At 43.7% G+C, this 19,093-nt stretch overlaps 1 protein-coding gene across 1 annotated transcript in view; it reads left to right on the plus strand.

Moving 5' to 3' along the window:
* The first annotated feature begins 473 nt into the window (after positions 1–473).
* Positions 474–19,093, plus strand: part of erfl3 (Ets2 repressor factor like 3) — a 50,077-nt gene continuing 31,457 nt past the window's right edge. The window contains exon 1 of the mRNA XM_062421776.1: positions 474–1,098. Coding sequence (XP_062277760.1) covers positions 1,077–1,098 — 22 coding nt within the window. The 5' untranslated portion in view covers positions 474–1,076. The remainder of the gene's footprint in view (positions 1,099–19,093) is intronic.

The raw sequence follows: 19,093 nt of genomic DNA on the forward strand, positions 1-19,093 counted from the left end.
CCAGTGTAGCACAGTGTGTTGTACCTGAAAGATGGCCGACTTGATAAGATATGCCGAGTTTTAATTCCCTGTTTTTCAGTATTAATCACTAACTGACGCTGTCGTGTTTAATTTGCTCATTCAATAAGTGTCATTAGCCCGGTATGAAAAGCCTTAATTAGACCCATAACTACTGATTGACGTACACGGACACTGTGAGCCGGACTCGGATGTGACGTCATCACGACAGCGCTTCGGCGGTCTCCAAGGCAACGCCGCGTGCTGCAGTGACGCCAGCCCCATTGCCCCGGCTCGTGGTAAGTGGGCGTGACTGGCCACGTTAGCCCCCCCTCCCTCCCTCCCTCACTCGCTCCCTCCTCCCCTCCTCCTCCTCTCCTCCCGTCAGTGTGGGCGGGCCCCGCTCAGAAACACGACACCCCGAGGACGGAGAGAGGCACGGGGGGAGGAGAGAGAGTACAGACTGAGTGGTGTGAGAGTGGAGTGGAGGACTAGAGAAAAAAGAAAAAGTCTGTAAAAGAAAGAGAAGCTCCTCTCTGCCGGCGTTAATTTCTGTCAAAGAAGTAACAACAAAGCTTTTTCTTGGCGAGAGAGATGTCAAACGGCGACGAGGATGCGTTTGAGACGGAGTAAACAGCCACCGGAGAGTTAGCGAAAGAACTAGTTCCCAAAGAGAGAGAGAGAGAGAGAGAGAGAGAGAGAAAGGCTTTTCGGCTGCCTCGTTTTCCGCCGCAAACTTGAGCCCATCTCAACGCTGTGAGTTACGGCGAGCACCGACACCGAGAGAGCCGGGGGGAACCGGACCGACGGAGCACGGAGAAGAGAGGAGAGAGGGAAGAGGAGAGAGAAGCCGGTGAAGCAGCAGCGGCGGCTACACAAAAAAAAGTTTGGCCGTGTATCTTCACCTAGTTTTCCAGATTGGGAACTAGAGGAGAGAGAGAGAGAGAGAGGAGGAGGAGGGTGGGGGGGAGGAAGAGGCCGAGAGACTGAGAGACTGACTTGACTTTCCACAAGCAAGCTTTGCGGAATTCATCCAGTTTTTTTTTTTAAAGCAAACTTTAGCCGCTAAAGCAGGAAGAATGAAAACACCTGGAGATAGTGGTAAGTTTGAGTCATTCTTACTATTAATTTATTTTTATGTCTTTTTTCTTCTTTATACTTATACCGTGCTTGGCTAACAATAAATACACTCAAGCAAAATAGTTATTAACTTAACACCCGCCTATTATTTGGGGGGCGATGACGACGATGATGGAAACCTGTTGATTTGTTTGCAGCTTTAAGTGCATTACTTAGTGTTTTTTTAGCTAGATTGGATTCTCAAATCTGGTGCAGGTTTTAGTACTGTACTCCGGTTGAAGAGGAAGTGGTTAAACTACTGTACAGTTGTTACAGCGACATCCTCTGTGTCACCCTGACAACATGATTTCACCATCCAGCACCTTTCAGCATACAAAGTGAAAATCCTAGAAGCACCGTCTCCCTCTCTCTTTCTCCCTATGTATGTAAGTGTGTGTGTGTGTGTGTGAGAGAGAGAAAAAGAGATGTAGACATGTTGATAAGTTACTTGAGGACTTTTTTCTCCTCCTTGGTGGTGTTGACGTGATGGGATCTAGCTCAGGTACACTGGGAGCAAGCTGAGCTGATATTAACCCAGTAACTGAGCATACATTTCGTCAGGTACTTGGCCTGTCAGCGTGGTGAAGTGAGAGTAGGGTTGGTAGTGGTGGCGCTGAGAGGGGGGGGGGGGGTTCCAGTAGTAGTCAGCTGAGGTCTCTGTGTGTGTGTTTGTCTAATTCCTGAAATGCTTGCATAAGTTTGTTCTTGCTCCCCTCTGTTGACGCCAAAGCAATTTTTTTCTCCAGAAATGAGGAAGTGGAAGCGCTGCCATTTGTGCCAGCTATGCAGTTTATTGTTTCTGAGTGTCAAGTGATAAATCTGCCTCAACATTAGCCCCTCTCTCTCTATTATGTGTGACCCCCTCCCCATATGTGTTTGATTTTTGTTTCAGGTGAACACGATCAAACAGATTATAAACACAAGAAACCCTTATAGTGGTTGACATCGGAAAGTATAAAACAATAATTCGTTTTTCAGAGTGCTGACTTTATTAGGGGCTATGTGTGTGTGAGTGACTGACAAACTGTGAGGGGACCCTTTTCCACTTGGGACGTTTCCCCTCCCTTCCCCCACCATGTGTGCCCCCCCCCCCCTTCTCTCCTGACTCCTGCTGCACCCATCCTTCGCCCCTCAACCCTCCACATTCCTGCACACACACACCCACTCCCCGCTGTAGCCCCGAGGAGGCTGCCATGACATCACACCACATCCCACCACCACAAGTAGCCCTTTTATTGCAACGGGACTCTTGTTTGTGTGGCAGCAGATCGCTTAAGCCCTTCTGGGAAGGCAGTAAAAATTGATTGTGCTTAGCTTATGGGTTTTGATGTATGCAGTTGGTGTGTGTGTGTGTTTGTGTAGTAGGTTGGTTGTGTTTGTCCTCTGTTCAGTAAATGTAAAGAACGTTAACTGGCCTTTCTCCGCTGTAGTCCTCCTGTGTGTTGATGGTGTTAAACGTGAGCTGCCAATATGTTGACTCTGTTGATAGTAGGGCAGCTTCTAATGAACATATTCACCATTGTTTTAAAGGGTTTTTCAATTAGGGCAACAAGCTATTAGGTTTATTATGAATTAATCTGCTGATTACTTTCTTGATTAAATGATGGATTCTCTGGTCTATAAAACATCAGAAAGTAGTGAAAAATGCCCGCGATAGTTTCCTTGACCCCAAGGTAACATCCCAGAAGATGAGCAAAGGCAGCCAGTCAGCTGGACCCAGTAACTGTTAAGTAGTTTGGCTTGAAAAAATACTTAAATGCTTAGGTAATCATCAACGTAGATGCTGATAAATATACAAATAAATTCAGCTCTATTAGTGATGTGAAATTTGTAAATACACCCTCATGGAGCAACAAGTTTTTATCATATTATTTATTGGTTATCAAAATTGGTAAATGGCTGCATTTATAGAGTGCGTTTATCCAAAGCACTTAACAGTTTGCCTCTCATTCACACACACACACACACACACACACACACACACACACACACACACACACACACACACACACACACACACACACACAGACACACACACACACACACACACACATAGACAGCAGTGAACTACCTTACAAGGGTCTGTCACATGCTACTTTTGGGGACAAGTTTCAGACTTAAGACCGGTTAATTGGGGACAGTTTATATAACTGGGGACAAAAGCTGTTTCCCCATTTGGTAAAATGCTGATTTTTGGGTCAGTGGTTAAAATTAAGTAATGGATAAGGTTATGGTTAGACTTAGTCTCCAGGAAATTAATGTATGTCTATGTAATGACCCCAGAAGTCACATACACCAACATATGTGGTGCTGGTCTGACCACTGGGTGCAATTTTGGGGTTTAGTGTCTTGCCCAAGGACACTTTAACACGTGCACAGGAGTAGCTGGTGATCAAACCACCAACCCTATGATGAGTGGGTGACTCCACCTCCTGAGCAACGGCCTCCTGATAATTTAATTTGATTAATTCTCCATTGATCAACTAATTGATTAATCCTTTCAGCACTAGTTGGCAAACACAGCGACTCTGTCTCTGAGGCATTATCTAACAACAAATCTGATCTTATAATAGCACCTTTAAATAGTTGAATTATTAAACTGGTTAATCCGTGGGGCTGTCCTGATCTGTCAGAGCTCCTGCTGTTGCTGCTTGTGCAATCAGAACAGAAGTTTTAACCCTTAACCTCTGTAGACCAGGTTATTTAGAGTGAACTCATTTGTTGAATGCAGGGGGGATATAGCAGTGCCTGGATATGTGTGTGTGTGTAGGATAAAAAATGTAATCATCCTTCCCTGGGATGTAAGATTAGGGCCCATAAGGTTAGCTGCTGCCTCTACGGAGCCAACTTCCCTCCACTCCATCACTGGACACTTCTCTTGCTCTTCTGTTTTCCACAATCACTTCATTAGCTTAAATAGATGATAGGATTTCTGCTGAGATAGAGAATTGATGTAATGAAGCAGGAAATGGTGGTGGCTATAGTCGTATTTGTCGTTACAGGCATGTCAATGTTGTTTTTTTGTGTTGATGGAAAGTATCAGTGTTACTTTGGGTTTGTGTCCAATCACTGGTGTTTACCTGGTTTTGTTAGTGTGTGATGTAGTTTATCAGCCAGAGGCAAAGTATGGTGCAATGTATGTGGTGTCATCTACACTTCCACAGTCATGTATCCACCTCTGTGTGTACCTCAAAGGCTGTGGTAATGATTAATTAAGCTGTGGTGATAAGGACGTAGACACACAATAAAAACGGGCCTACTGTATGTCTTACAGTTTTCTAATATGTTATCTACACCCCCTGCCACACACACTATGTACTCTTACACTTACAATTTTTCTTCTGCCTCCTCTGTCATTCTTTTTATCTCCTCTGACGGGATAAGGACTGGTGTGTGTCTTTGTGTGATGGAATTGCGTAGTGGGACCCCTGGCTCTGAGTTGCCATTGTGTGTGTGTATGTGTGTGTGGAGTGTGGGACAATGGTGGGAGGGGGCAGGCCCTGGGGCTGATTGTGTGTGGACTTGTGGGGCCAGGGACCTCTCATTGTACTCATAATGGTGCAGAGTAGCTCATAGTTTGGTGGTGCTTTTGACAAGTGAAGAGCCTGCACTTCTTCATGTGTGTGAAACACATAAATGTGTGTGTGTGTGTGTGTGTGTGTGTGTGTGTGTGTGTGTGTGTGTGTGTGTGTGTGTGTGTGTGTGTGTGTGTGTGTGTGTGTGTGTGTGTGTGTGTGTGTGTGTGTGTGTGTGTGTGTGTGTGTGTGTGTGTGTGTGTGAGTGAGTGAGTGTGAAAGAATGAGCTAGATAAATGTGGGCATCCCAGCCTAATTTTCATCAGTCATTCAACTACGTAGTTTAATGATGATTTTTCTTTCTGTCTTTGTGCTGCTGCCTCCTTCCTCATAGTGATTGACATGCTGTGGAGCTGTTTTTATTCTGGACAAACTCTCTCTCTCTCACACACACACACACACACACACACAGTCCTGCCTTGTGATGTGGCACGGCAGGAGACAAAAGGGTAGCTTGTGAGTGCAGCATTGAGAGACAACATTTCACCTTTTCCCTGTGTGGGTTTTATGTGTGTGTGTGATTGCGAGCATATGCTTTTCAATCTCAATACACAACCACTGTGATGATAAGCGCAGCGATTAGCCTTATCTTTGAAAACTCCCTTGCAATGCTGACCACAGCAAAACCACTACCTCCCATTATCCCAATAGAGTTTTACAGCATGGTTTATGGGACAGTGCCCTGCTGTGACCAAGCTCAGCCAACATGCTTAAAGCTTAGATGATGTTCCATAACAACACTAGTTATCCTTATATGAAAAAGACAGAAAATGATGTTACAACTTTTGTCGCCACTTTGAACTTATCAGCTGCTAAAGACAAAAATACCTGCAGTGTAAAATCTTACGCGGCACTTTTCCAGCAAACAGATATATTTATGTAATGTTTTAAGTAGTTGTAAAACATTAAATTCACTCATTCAGCTCACCATTATAGGGATTGATTTTTATAACAGACAGAGAAGGGTTCCCAGCGCAGGGGCAGCATGGCCCACTTTTCCTCGTCAGAACAGTTACACAAGTTTGGATGTTGCCATCCGTGATGCTAAGTTGACAGAGGACTAATGGAAAAGGGGTCTTCAGTTGTGGAAATGTCTGTATTTAGCCAGGAATGTGACCAAAGGGAACAATGTGCTCAGCCAGTCGATACTAATGGACCTCCCCACTATTAGTGCCGTCATGCCCTTGACCAGAGAGACCAGAGAGACCACAGCCAACAAGGCAGAGTTACCCCTGATGGCCTCGGCGCTCCTGACCACTGTCCAGCACTGCTGATGGCCCATTCACCCCACTCCCCAACCTCTCCTGTCCCCGAGACCATTAACCTCAGATATGACCATCGAGTCTTATGGATTATCGGCCTCTCGGACTATACTGTTTGATCAGCTTCGTGGTCGTGATGTTCGAAACTAAAGAGCACCATTTAAAACTCACTTTTTACGCTGATAACACAGCAACAGAACTAAATGTGTCCTCGGGCCGTGTGTGTGTCTGTGTGTGTTATGTGAGTTGAGCCTACTTTTATTGTGATGCCATTGGCTGCAGCAACAGCATAACCCCATATCGACTGTATTAGTTATTGGTCAGGGGATGCTAATGGGGTGGGTCTGCATGTCTGGAAGGGACGGACTGCTGACGGTTAACTGTAACACTTTTGATGAACACATGTGCGAGCGGTACACATACAGCGAACACACACACACATTCGCTCACACTGCTGCTTTTTATTGGAATTCTTGGACCTCCCACATTCCTGCTTAGAAGGTTAATAGTTGCCGGCTGTGTTGCATTACACATGAGGGGAAAACACAACAGTTACTATCTCTGCAAGCCTTTCCTGAACCCACTCACAGTGACTTGCAAAGGCACGCATGCATTCATACGCAGACATAGTCTTGATAACACCAAAGGAAAATCTGAAGAAAACTGATTTAAAGAATGTTGAAAACAATGCGTGTAATTTTTATTAAAGAGATGAGAAGTAACACTTTTCAATTAAAGCTGGCCGCACATACCCCAAGGGTCTCTTTTCAAACGGTTATCAAAATTCATGTTAAGAATGCAGCAGGGTGTGTTGGTGTGCATGGATTGACCTGCACTGTTCGGCAGCTGTTTGTGTTTGCACATGCGTGTGTATTGTAATACAATACGGGGAGTTTACAGGGCTACATTGTCATAGAGGTGACTCAGTGAGAGGTACAGAATGGCGTGCTTTTGTAAAAGACTATCAAGTGTGTGTATATGAGGAAGAATGGGCTTTCTGGGTGGGCAGCTGTTCTGACTGCAGAGAGAGAGAGAGAGTTTGTGTGAAGGTGTTACTTGTGAACAAAGTGTGTACGTCGGGGCTTGTGGGTGTATGTATAACAGCTTCTTGGTGACGGCGGCGCCACTGAAACTGATCTGAGTCTGATGACATGTGCGCGCGCGCACACACACACACACACACACGTAAAGAAGAAGAATGGGTAACTCAATTCCTCTGATCCTTCCAGATGAGAGGTTTTATTTTGGTTCCTCACAACACAAGGTCTCATCCTTTAGGTTAGAGCCTGGAGTGTCACCTCTCCGCTGGTTGGAGTATAATCGGAGTGGAACTGTCAAAACCGCAGTCATTCATGAAACTAACTCTTCCTGCACCCCTTTCCCTATTAGTGGGTTACTGGACCAGCTCTAACCACGCCACAGCTACCTGGCCTGACCTGCAGCACATACACCCACATAATCCTCTACTGATGGCGCTGCAGCCGACACTGGCTGTTTTTGCCAGTGGTACAGCTCGGTCTGAGCGGTGTTGTAATGTATACGTCTAATCTTCTTAGATTAACCCTAATAATACTGGTCATGCTGAGGGCATCTTTATGGTTAGGGATCAGCACACATTGGGCAACTAATGTTCATTCCAGACAGGATCATGACAATAGGACTGTATCTTCTATTGTAAATCAAAATTTACTTAAAAAAACGGTCTTGTGTTCAGTGAGTCTGATTATTTAAACAGACAAGCAGACAGATAGTGTTAGTCTGCACTTGCCGCGTGGTTAATTGTGTATAATAATCTATTGTGTGTTTTTTTTCTGCTATTTTTAATCTGGTAGAATATTTGGACGTTATATGGCAGAACATCATTTTTCTTGAGACTTCCTGAAACAGCAGTCCAAAAGAGAGCACTTCTAAAATTATCAGTATTTATAATGATTTCTGCTTGTTAATTGTGAAAAATGGAAGTTATAGTCTATGTGCAGTAATTTGAGTTTCCCTAGTGTGTGTATGTGTGTGTGTGTGTGTCAGTGTCATTAAGTGCACGAGTGTGACAGAGATTGGGCTGACCTGTTGTCCCGGGCCCTCTGATTCAGGGAGGTAGTGAGTGGAGCTCCTAACCCCTCTCTAACCCCTTAAGTCCAGTGCAGTCAGCAGACACTCCCTGCAGAAAGGCAGCAGTGTTTGAATAGTTCCTCTGGCTATTTTTATCTGGGAATCTGCCTCTGTGCTGGACCCAGGGAGCGGGGGTGGAGGGCAAATATCTAATCTAATTTCGGACGATGGGAAGTCACCAAAAGGACTTCTGTGCCACTTGCATAGTGTCGACATTTTGTGTGTATGTGTGTGCGTGTGTGTGTGTAGGTGTGCGTATGTGTGGTTGGCTGTCGGGTATTGAAATGCTGTCTGGCGCCAAGTTAAACTTTCTCTCTTGTCACCCTCCTCCCCCTCTTCTCCTCGCCGACTCCCCTCTCTCTCTCTCCCTTCCCCCATTCCACCCTGTCTTTTCCTTGTCTTTCTCTCTCTCTCTCTCTCTCTCTCTCTCTCTCTCTCTCTCTCTCTCTCTCTCTCTCTCTCTTCTCTCTCTCTCTCTCTCTCTCTCTCTCCCCCCATCCCTCCAACCCATGTAAGGAATGCAAGATCACGTTTGGAGTTTTCTTTTCAACCAGTCTTTCCTCTTCCTCTGTCTCTGTGTGTGTCTCTCTCTCTCTCACTGTCTTTTACCTCGTTTACCGCTCTCCCTCTCCGTGTTCAGACCTGTTCTCTTACGTACGTCAGTACACATTTTGAACTTTGTACCAAAGTTATGCACATTCAAAAGGCAGTGCTCTCAGTGGGAATCTCATGTCAGAGGGAAAAAGTGAGGCAGCATATTGTCCCAAACAAAAATCAACAAAAACACTGATTCTCAGTACATTTTTGTATACATTTACACTTTTAATTAACACTTAATGGCAGCAAAGTCCGCCCTTTGTTCATCTGAGTGCAGGCAGTGCACGACCATAGCTGGACTGTTTTGAAGGGGTGAATGTACAGATGCCACATAATTGGCAGCCAAAAGGCACTCTGTCCAGCAGCAAATTGTGTGTATGAGAGAAAGAGATAAGTGGAAAGAGGACATCATCTGCCTTTTATCAGATGTGAACACTGTCTCTTTTTTTCCTCGAGATTTAGGAACACAAGCCCTGACGTCTCAGCCTAAATTAGACCAAGTGATTGCTGGTCTACCTCTCGCTGGCATAACAGGCCTGTTACTGAATGCCTGCTCTTTAGTTAGATTTCTGACTTTAGAGCCAGATGGAGCCTTTCTTTAGTGTGTGTGTGTGTGTGTGTGTGTGTGTGTGTGTGTGTGTGTGTGTGTGTGTGTGTGTGTGTGTGTGTGTGTGTGTGTGTGTGTGTGTGTGTGTGTGTGTGTGTGTGTGTGTGTGTGTGTGTGTGTGTAGTGTTTTCATTTTGAACTAACTCTTGTGTATTTGTGCACACACAGATGCACATGTCCCTGTAGGGGAGTGAAACCTTTTTAAGCATCGATTGACCCTCCCATCCCACCATCTTCTCTTCCCTCTGACTATCATTTCTGTGTCACCAATCCATGGACTAATACCCCAGTGGCAGATCCTCTTCCATTAACCTCCTCCTCCTCTCTGCCTCCCCCCTCTCTATCTCTTTCTCTCCTGCTTCATGTCACCCTAGCCTTTCTGTCTGTCTTCCACTGGACACCCTGATTTACCAGCCGACATGACTCGATGATCAGATACAACATGGCTCAAAAAGTACAGAAAACTGTCAGTCACTGTCGAGATGTATGAGCGTTTGGGTTGTGCCTGGTGTTCTTCCCCGAGTGGCCTCAGAAACTCAAAATACGAGCTTAGAGTCAGACTAGACCACAAGCTGGTATCAAGTGCACGTTGGCCTCAACGCGTGGAGCAGTTTGAACATATGTCCACGCACGCACACATGCACACACACACACACACACACACACATACAAACACACACACACACACATACACACAAGGCCTTGGGCTCCTTCCAAGATGTGTGGTCATGGGCAGAATAAAGTGCGGTGGATTGCACTCACAGCAGGACAAACATCTGACTCTATTTTTGCCCACTGGCCATCGTCCTCTTAAATGTTCATAAGACTTCCTTCCTCTAGATTATACTGGCTTTCTTCTTGGCTTCCCAGGTGTGCGTGTGTCTGTGTGCGTGCGTGTGTGTGTGTTTTTCTGCGTGTGCTGGCCTGAGAGAAACTGAATAATGCATTGGATCATTGGAAAGGTATTTATAGGAAAGCAGAATGATTAAAGTTTAATGACAAAGCCGGCCATCAGTGCAGCACATCATATAGCATATCCTCCTACACACACACACACACACACACACACACACACACACACACACACACACACACACACACACACACACACACACACACACACACACACACACACACACACACACACACACACACACACACACACACACAAAGAGCTGGAAACAGGCTCATCTCAAATATTTTCATGGATTTTGTCCGTAAGTGAGTGTGCCGTGCTGTACCACCCTCCACTCTTTTAATGGCTTGACCTGAACCTATCCTCTCAATTTTTTCTTGTCATTTCAACTATGAATTACTGTTTTGATAGGATATGTTTTTTTAAATACCTTTTTATTTTAATACATATTGAGAAAGTTGTGAAGTGGGTCATTTGCTTAAGTTGAAGTTAATTATTCATGTTGCAGAAGTGTTGAAATTAGTGACAGACAGCGCTTTTTTGGAGTAAGCAACTGTAGTCTGCACCTCTTCATCTAAACAGCTCAGTGTGGTTACTTTCTCCTTTTACTTATCCTTTTCAACATTATCCGTTTCTAAACTGATCCACCACCATTTAAAAAAAATATTATTAACGTAAAGTCACACAGTGTACAGACTGAACAGACTGTGACTCCCTCTTCACTCATAGATATGCTCACATTCTTCAGTGAAAGCCAGTAAGACTTTGGTCTGTAGTCGGGACATCGTGACAGCCCGTTTTCATTTTTCAACTTCATATAGGCATTGTGGGCTGCGGCACCTTTGTCCATGCAAAAACAAGGTTAGGGTTTTTGTTTTAACAGCAGTGATTTTTAAGTGTTAAATTTATGATTCATTTAATAATTTTAAATGATATATGCTGCGAAAATAACTCATGTCGATTGTAAATAGCTTAAAACTTGCATGACATCACAGTAAAGCAGCATGCCCAGCCCCCCGCCCCGTCTGTGCCTACATGTGTGCTGTTTGTGTTGTTTGTGTGTGTATGTATGTGTGTGTGTGTGCGCGCCAGTGCCTCCGTACAGTAGCCCTGCCCTCGGTTACAATAGTTTTATCCATGTCCATTTTTAGCATCAGATGTGGCCCAGTGAAATTACGTAACAACCAGGCAGTTGCATGCGGGTGGGCGCACACACAAATAAGCCTACTGTACGTACACACTTGCACACTCACACACTCACACACTCACACACTCACACACACACACACACACACACACACACACACACACACACACACACACACACACACACACACACACACACACACACACACACACACACACACACAGAGTGATTGTTGTTTTAAGGGATTAAAGTTTTTGATGAAGAGAACTGTGAGCTAGATCCCCTGACCAGTCACAGGGTAAGTGGGAAGGAAAGTAGTGAGGACTGGCTAAAGAGCAGCAGCTGTATTAACTAAGCATGCGGGAATGAGGGAAAGATGATGAGCTAAAAAGGGACAACCAGAAAGCATGACGGAGGGGGAAAAATGGACAAAAGATGCTTGGTCATTTGGTTTGGTGAGAGACTTTTGAGGCCCTTAAACCCAATTTAATATATATAATTGAATTCAAGCTCAAGTTGTTATATTTGTCTCTAGTTAAAAGCAAATCTAAATGAGAGTGTTGAGGCAGCTCAGAGGCAAGTAAAAACGCTGTATTTAAAGAGAAAGCAACATAAATCTTAAACAAAGAGTCTTCTGTAGTAGTGATGAATTGTTGGATGTAGGCAAAAGGATTTCATGGTTATCTCTGTGTATATGTGTGGCAAATAACAATACTTTGTATACATGTTACCTTGGCAACAAGTCCTCAGTGCAGGATTTTGTGCTTGCCAAGAGATGCCACTCAAAACATTGCGTTCTTGACTGCAGGCTACAGAACAAGTGCAGAAAATGAATTAGAAACTATAGTGTTAGTGAGTTTCTTTTGGACACACACACGCAACACTCTCTGCGGAGGACCACAGCTAGTATCCTCACTCTGTGTATGTGGGTGTTGTGTTAGTAGGGTTATTGTGATTGTCTGGCCCCAGTATTAGCCGGGTTTTGTGCAAAGGTACATTGTGTCCCCTTAAGGTTAGTTGGAAGAGTAGGCAGCATGCAGAGGTGTGTGTGTGTGTGGGAATGTGGGATCTGTGTGTCCTGTGTGTGACTCATTGATGTCAGCGTTGTGAATGTGTAAACTTGTTCTCAGTATAATTTAAGGTTGGGTAATAAGTCTAAATTTTGCCACAATCATGCACTAAATCTGTGATTGTGATGAGTCCTCTGCTCTGCTGTAGGAACACATCAGTACGGACATCATTTACACGCTGCGGAGATTGAAGATTCAAATCCGTCTCCCTCCAGCCCCCAGCCCCCGCCCTTGAAAACAAGCTAGTCCAATTAAAATGTTACATTGGCAGAAATTAGAGTATTGCATTAATGTAATTATAGTGTGTGAATCATGCAACCCACAGATCTATTATATGTAGGTGTGTGTGGTTATGTGTCATCAGATTTATTATTGTGGAGGTGTAACATTAGGATAGTCCAACTGCCCCCTCATGGGGAACCCCCATGCTACCTTACACCCTTTTGAATCCACGTTGAGGACAATAGTTTGCATACGTGGTGTCTATATAATATATGTATTTGTGTCTTTGTGTGTGAAATGTAACTGAGAAGTATCACCATTGTATGTTCACATACAAATACTCACGTACCCACCCACCCACGCACCACACACACACACACACACACACACACACACACACACACACACACACACACACACACACACACACACACACACACACACAAACAGTGAGGTAGTGCCTCATGTTATGAGTTCCACGGAGCGGAGGTAATCGGTGTGTGTGTACACTCAGCTCTTACATAACACCATCCAAGCAGTACACTGACGGAGGGTAGAAAGTTCATTGCTCACTCAGTCTTCTTTCGCTCTCTCTGCCAGTCAAGCTTTTATCTCTGTGAACTTACTTCCTTCCCCATCGCTCATTCATTTTTCTTTTTATTCACTTCCTTCCTACTTCTTCTTATTTATGCTTTTTAATTGATAAACATGTTTTATCAACAGCATGTAAAAAAAAAACCCAGCTCTTAATTAGGAGGGGAAAACATCACAATTAGCAGCATAAAGCATTAGATGTAATAAATAGATAGTGCTGTAGCATATTTAAATGGTAGCATTGCAGCAGTAGTAAGTTTTTACCTTGAGCTATTTCATAAAGGTAGAAATATTCCCCATTCATTTTTATCCTATTAAATCACCACTCACACTTACATCTTCCTAAACGCTACAGATAAGTCCCAGAGCGGGCACTCAACAAACAAAAAAACAACTAGTTTGAAGGCCACGGCAGCCTAATGATACAATTTTTAAGTTAATCTGCCTCTGCCTCACTCAGTGACAAGCTAACAGCTGACTTCAGATTTGTTGCAGTGATAATGTTTCTGCAAGCTCTTGCTCTTTTAAAAGATAGCAAACAGCCTCAACTTTATCCACGGTTTTTCCATGCTATGGTGTTACTTACACACATTACTTCTCAGATGGTTTGGTGTCATTATATAAGTTCAGCACAGCTTGCCAGTTTACTCAGAGTGCATTTTTACAAACACCCCCACTGTGTGTATGCCTGTTGTGCTTATACCCTGTGAATGTTGTCAGATTATTTCTGATTGAAATGTTTAATAAATAGTTTGAATTACCAATAAAAAGTGAACTCTTCTAAGTTAACAATTATGACATTTATCACCATTTAGGTGTACAGTAAACATGAAGCATATACAGTCCATTTTTACAATTTAAGCATTGAGATGACGCTCTGTTCAGACACAAATTTATTAAACATGCTGCTCTGACTGCGCAGGCTGTGAGGAGAATCAAGAACATCGTCTTATACGTCGCTCAGGGAGGTTAAAATAAAAACAAGTATAACCCTGAGACTGACCTTGATTATGTAGCCTGGTTTAGTGTGTGGCTGGACTGGTCTCTACCAGAGCAGACCAGAGGTGTGTGTGTGCTGCTCAGCTCATTGCCTAACAGAGCGCATTGGCTACCATTATTGAGATGGGTGACTGGCACTGTACAGTACAGTAAGGTACATGCAGCAGGCCTCATGTCACACACCTCTGTACCTCTAGTTCTTATTTTTTCTCTCCCCCTTCTCTCCATTCTGTATGTGCTTCTCTCTTAAGTTACATCATCACCAGCATTTCTCTCTCTCTCTCTCTCTCTCTCTCTCTCTGTCTCTCTCTCTCTCTGTCTCTCTTCCTCCCTCTCCCGGGCTCTTGCATAATGTCCAGCTTTATTTTCTCCAGCTGAGGATCCTAATCTTTCCCACGAGGCAGAGCGCGAGAGCAAACCAGAAGAGGAGCCGGGCGAGCCGACCTCTATAACCTGCCTGTGTGTGTGCGCTGCCTCGTTAACTCAATCACTCCACCAATTAATGAGATCTGGAGCAGGGCTTTGTTTACAGGCACCACCGACACTGTGCTGAAGTGTACGCGCTTGTGCTTGTAAAGATGATTTTTCATCAGTTATGCCTCCAGTCTATCATGTAGAGTGTGTGTGTGTGTGTGTGTGTGTGTGTGTGTGTGTGTGTGTGTGTGTGTGTGTGTGTGTGTGTGTGTGTGTGTGTGTGTGTGTGTGTGTGTGTGTGTGTGTGTGTGTGTGTGTGTATTGGCATGTGTGTCCCATCCCCTGCTGTAGCATTGTAGGTGCGTGGTCTCTCTTGGCAGCCTCATGCTAACTGGGGGATAAGCAGTGATTATCTACACAGCCTGGAGGAGGCGCACATAAACATATATATATATATATATATATATATATATATATATATATATATATATATATATATATATATATATATATATATATATATATATACACGCACACACACATTTACATACACCTGTGGAGACCATGATGATGTGCATATTCCACCATTGTGTCCATGTCAGTGAGACCATGCGCCAAGTTGGCTTCAACCCAACAAGACTAAGTATTACTGTAATACATGCACACAAGCTTATGTGTGTGTGTTCCAATTACAAATACTCCATGTGGAGCAGTGTTCATTCGGGCAAATTTTCCCTCTCAATCTCTCTCTCACACACACATTTACACAGAGGCACAAAGACAGTATGCTGGCTGGCTGGCTCGCTGCGACGTCTGTGCGAGGTGAGTGTTACGCAAGGCTGATCAACACTACTTAATCAGCTTTGGGAGACATGCTTAACAAGCTGACCAAGTGGGGTGGGGGTTATCGGAGGAGAAGGAGGCAGCAAGGAGGCGAAAGGGCTCAAGACAAGGGCAAGGGCACAGGGATAGGGCTTGATGGGGAAAACAGGAGGAGCAGAGCGAAGGGCGAGAGCAGTGGTATAAGAAGGGAAAGTGGTGACAGGCGGCGACAGGGTGCGTCTCTCGTCCCTGTTTACGACGGGGATAAACACACATACATAAACACGCTGGGCTCTGCCCTCTGTGTCCCCCTCACAGCCCACTGTGACGCATACTGCTGATTGCCAGGATCCTATGTTGTATGTGTGTGTTTGCATGCCTGTGTGCGTGTGTATATTTGTCACTATGAGCTTACATACACGTCTGAAACTGTGCAAGTGTACATTTTTTGCTGGACATTAAGAGATGCAATGAGTCGAATCAATTGGTAGAAAATTATTAGGCAACTATGATGATAGTTAAAGCAAAAATGACAAACAATTGCTGGTTTCAGCCTTTCAAAGGTGATCATTTTATTTTATTTTTTTTGTCATATGATAGTAAGCTGAGCATCTTGGTGTTGGATTCAGTGGGACAAAAAAACCCCAACACATCTTCATAGACATAGAAAATGATGCTGGTAATTTTTCACTTAAATTAATAATTATTAGTTGCAGCCTTATGGATATTCACTCTGTCCAGCTGAGGTGAAAGATGTCCGTGTCACATGAATCAAAACAAGCCAAGTCTTTGTTTGGGCCACTTGTTCACTGCGGAGACACGAAGACTTCCTCATCCCTAAAAGTGATATTTTTACTATCTGTGTTCAACAGGACATGATGAATTTTGGATTTACTGAATTACTCAGCATGTGTTGTTGTCATTCCAGTGACTCATGACTGTAAACACTGCTCTTTGCAAGTTTTACATGCAGAGAAAAATAAGCCAGTTACCGAGGCGAAGAGCCAAGCTTTCCCGGCAAGCTGGTAGTCACTTGTACTGAGCTTTTAGTTATGTCTGTTTATCAAAAGTACACTTCAAGTAAACCTGAATTGAATAAACACCTTATTTTTGTAAGCCTGCCAGGTGAAAACAAGGTCTGGTTTTATTTGGTCTCGAGTAAATCTTCAAAGCAGCGCTAAAATTTCCTGAAGAAAAGGAATATGTTGCAAAGTCCCTCTGCAGAAAGCAGTGCTTCAGTGTGCAACACATTACTCTTCTTAAGTTTCCACTTTAACTGTGGCCAGCATGTCAAAACCATGGTTGTGTATTCTCCATCTTTCTTTTGTTTCGGACTACAAATTATTCCCATTTGGATGATTTATGATCATTAAAGAGAGCACCATCTCCAAGCACTCAGCCTCTATGTTTGTGCGTGCTTTCTGGGGGCAAATTGAGCTAAATTATAATGGTCAGTTTATTTCACATTCTCTTTGATGGCGGTTCGTCGCTGTTGTGGTTCACCGCTGCCAAGTAAACGTAGAGGAAACCCTCTAAATCTAAATTATTATATTTCAGTCATGATGCATGGTTGTTCTGGTCGAGACACTTCAGCCTGGTTGTTTTAAACATTTCCTTTTCAGTACTCACTCCACTCCCTCTTCTCTCCTCTTCTTTCTCCCTTTGACCTTTTCCTTGTCTCATTTCTCGCTTCTCTCAATCCCAAACACACAGACACACACACACACGCCTCTTAAAGAATGACTAGCAGATGTGGACAGAGCTTTTTCCTTCATCTAAAATTAGCTGCGATAGAAGAATAGCAGGAAAGCACACAGGCTTGGACTCACAAGCAGGAGGGGTGGAGCGATGGGATGGAGAACTGATGGAGTAATAGACTAGAAGTGGAGGAAGGAATCGGTTGATGGGACTTTCTGAAGTAGTGTGTATTTTTGGTGCTGTTCACACGTGCTGCTGACGCACAGGAACCACTGAGGGCACAAAGTACGCCAGCACCAGCGCCAGAGATTTTGATTGTGCGTGGATTGCTGTGTGCTGAATCTTATAATGCAAAATAAACTGAATGAAATGTTCAGCAGAGGTTATTAAAGATGTTGATTGAATGTCTGCTTCTTTGTTGGACGCTGCAGTTCATTCATCACATTCTGCACAGTTTTGTGAAATTCAGTGATGTGAGTAAACTGTGCTGCAGAATCAACATCGATCTTATCTTACTTGAAAAAATGGATTTGGGTGATGAAAAACTCTCATTTTATGTTGTCCGATCCCCGGTAAAGACCTGGTTTTCTGTCATAAACATCGGAGCGGCCTATTAGCTTCAGTCTTGATGTCACCATCATCATGATGCAATGCTGCTGTGGGAACTTCTCATCCTTAGTATTTGTTATTATGCCTCTATTAGCACCTTGGAAGCTGGAAGTTGTATAGAGCGCAAAAGTTGCATCTTCCCCAAGCAGCAGAAAGGTGTTAAGGACAACAGCGCTGGTTGGCAAGCTGCCTGCGTCCCCTGTTCACTCAGCACCCAAGGGCCCGTTTACAGTGACAGGCCACCAGCCTTCTGCTTCATGGGAGCGTGTTGATTTGGTCAACAAGTGATTCTTTGATGTTTTCTGCATACAAGCACTGTCAGTGTACATTTTTGTTTTATAGAAAGTCTGCACAGCTCTTATTTAGGGTTTGCTTTTTTGGGGGGTTTTTAAAAAAATGTTTTTTTAGAAAACACTCTGGGTACCTGTGTGTCTGTGTGTACTTTACTACTCACTGTGAATACCTTGTGAATGTGAGCCATCATCAGCAGAGTTAACAGCAGCAGCGCAGCGAGAAAAACATGATTCTCCAGGGCCAGTCACCTACTCCACTCTCACCCTGTCTGAACAAACAGCATGCAACTCATAACAAGAGACACACAACATGCACACATGTCGTACATCTAAAGACTTCCCATTTGAGCTTCTGAGTTTTTTTTGAAGGTGAGTGCGAAGATGGATTTTTATTCTGCCTGTTGTGTCATCAGGGTATCAAAAGTTAGCATGTAAGATACAATTATTGAACATTAAAGCTCTACACAGCTAAGTGGAGGCCAACGTTTAATGAATCTAAATTGATGGTGTTGAAAAAACTGGAAACTGTTTAGCAGTGGATTTAAAAAAATGCAAACCACATTTCACACTTTTCCCTGGACGGATTCTGCATCATCAAAATATTGAAAAAATGAAGGATGCATAGTATGGACCTCCAGAAAGCCTGTGGTATCCATCATTAATGTATAATCACTATAATAAAGACAAGTAGTTGAATGATGAAAGGAGACTTATGGATAGGGAGCTGCCTGCAGCCTTTCCTGATCAACAGCAGCATTAAGGGAGCTAACAAAGAATCTGACTGGACTCTGTGTATAGGGGCCATTAGTACATTATCATCATAAAAAACTACGTTTCAGATAGATACTCTACTACCTGTCAATAGACTTGAGAACAAAGTGACAAAAAGACGAGATGAGTACCATACATTTCAGCCTAAAAAGATACATAAATTTGCTTGTATTCAGAAGTCTGGGCAGTGAATATCTTGTGTTGCTTAGTCAGATCTGAGCTATAGGGCGTCAGACGTTCGATGCACTAAATAATTATATAGACATACAAAA

This window comes from Scomber scombrus, chromosome 7, assembly GCF_963691925.1.
Source record: "Scomber scombrus chromosome 7, fScoSco1.1, whole genome shotgun sequence".
Taxonomy (NCBI): Eukaryota; Metazoa; Chordata; class Actinopteri; order Scombriformes; family Scombridae; genus Scomber; species Scomber scombrus.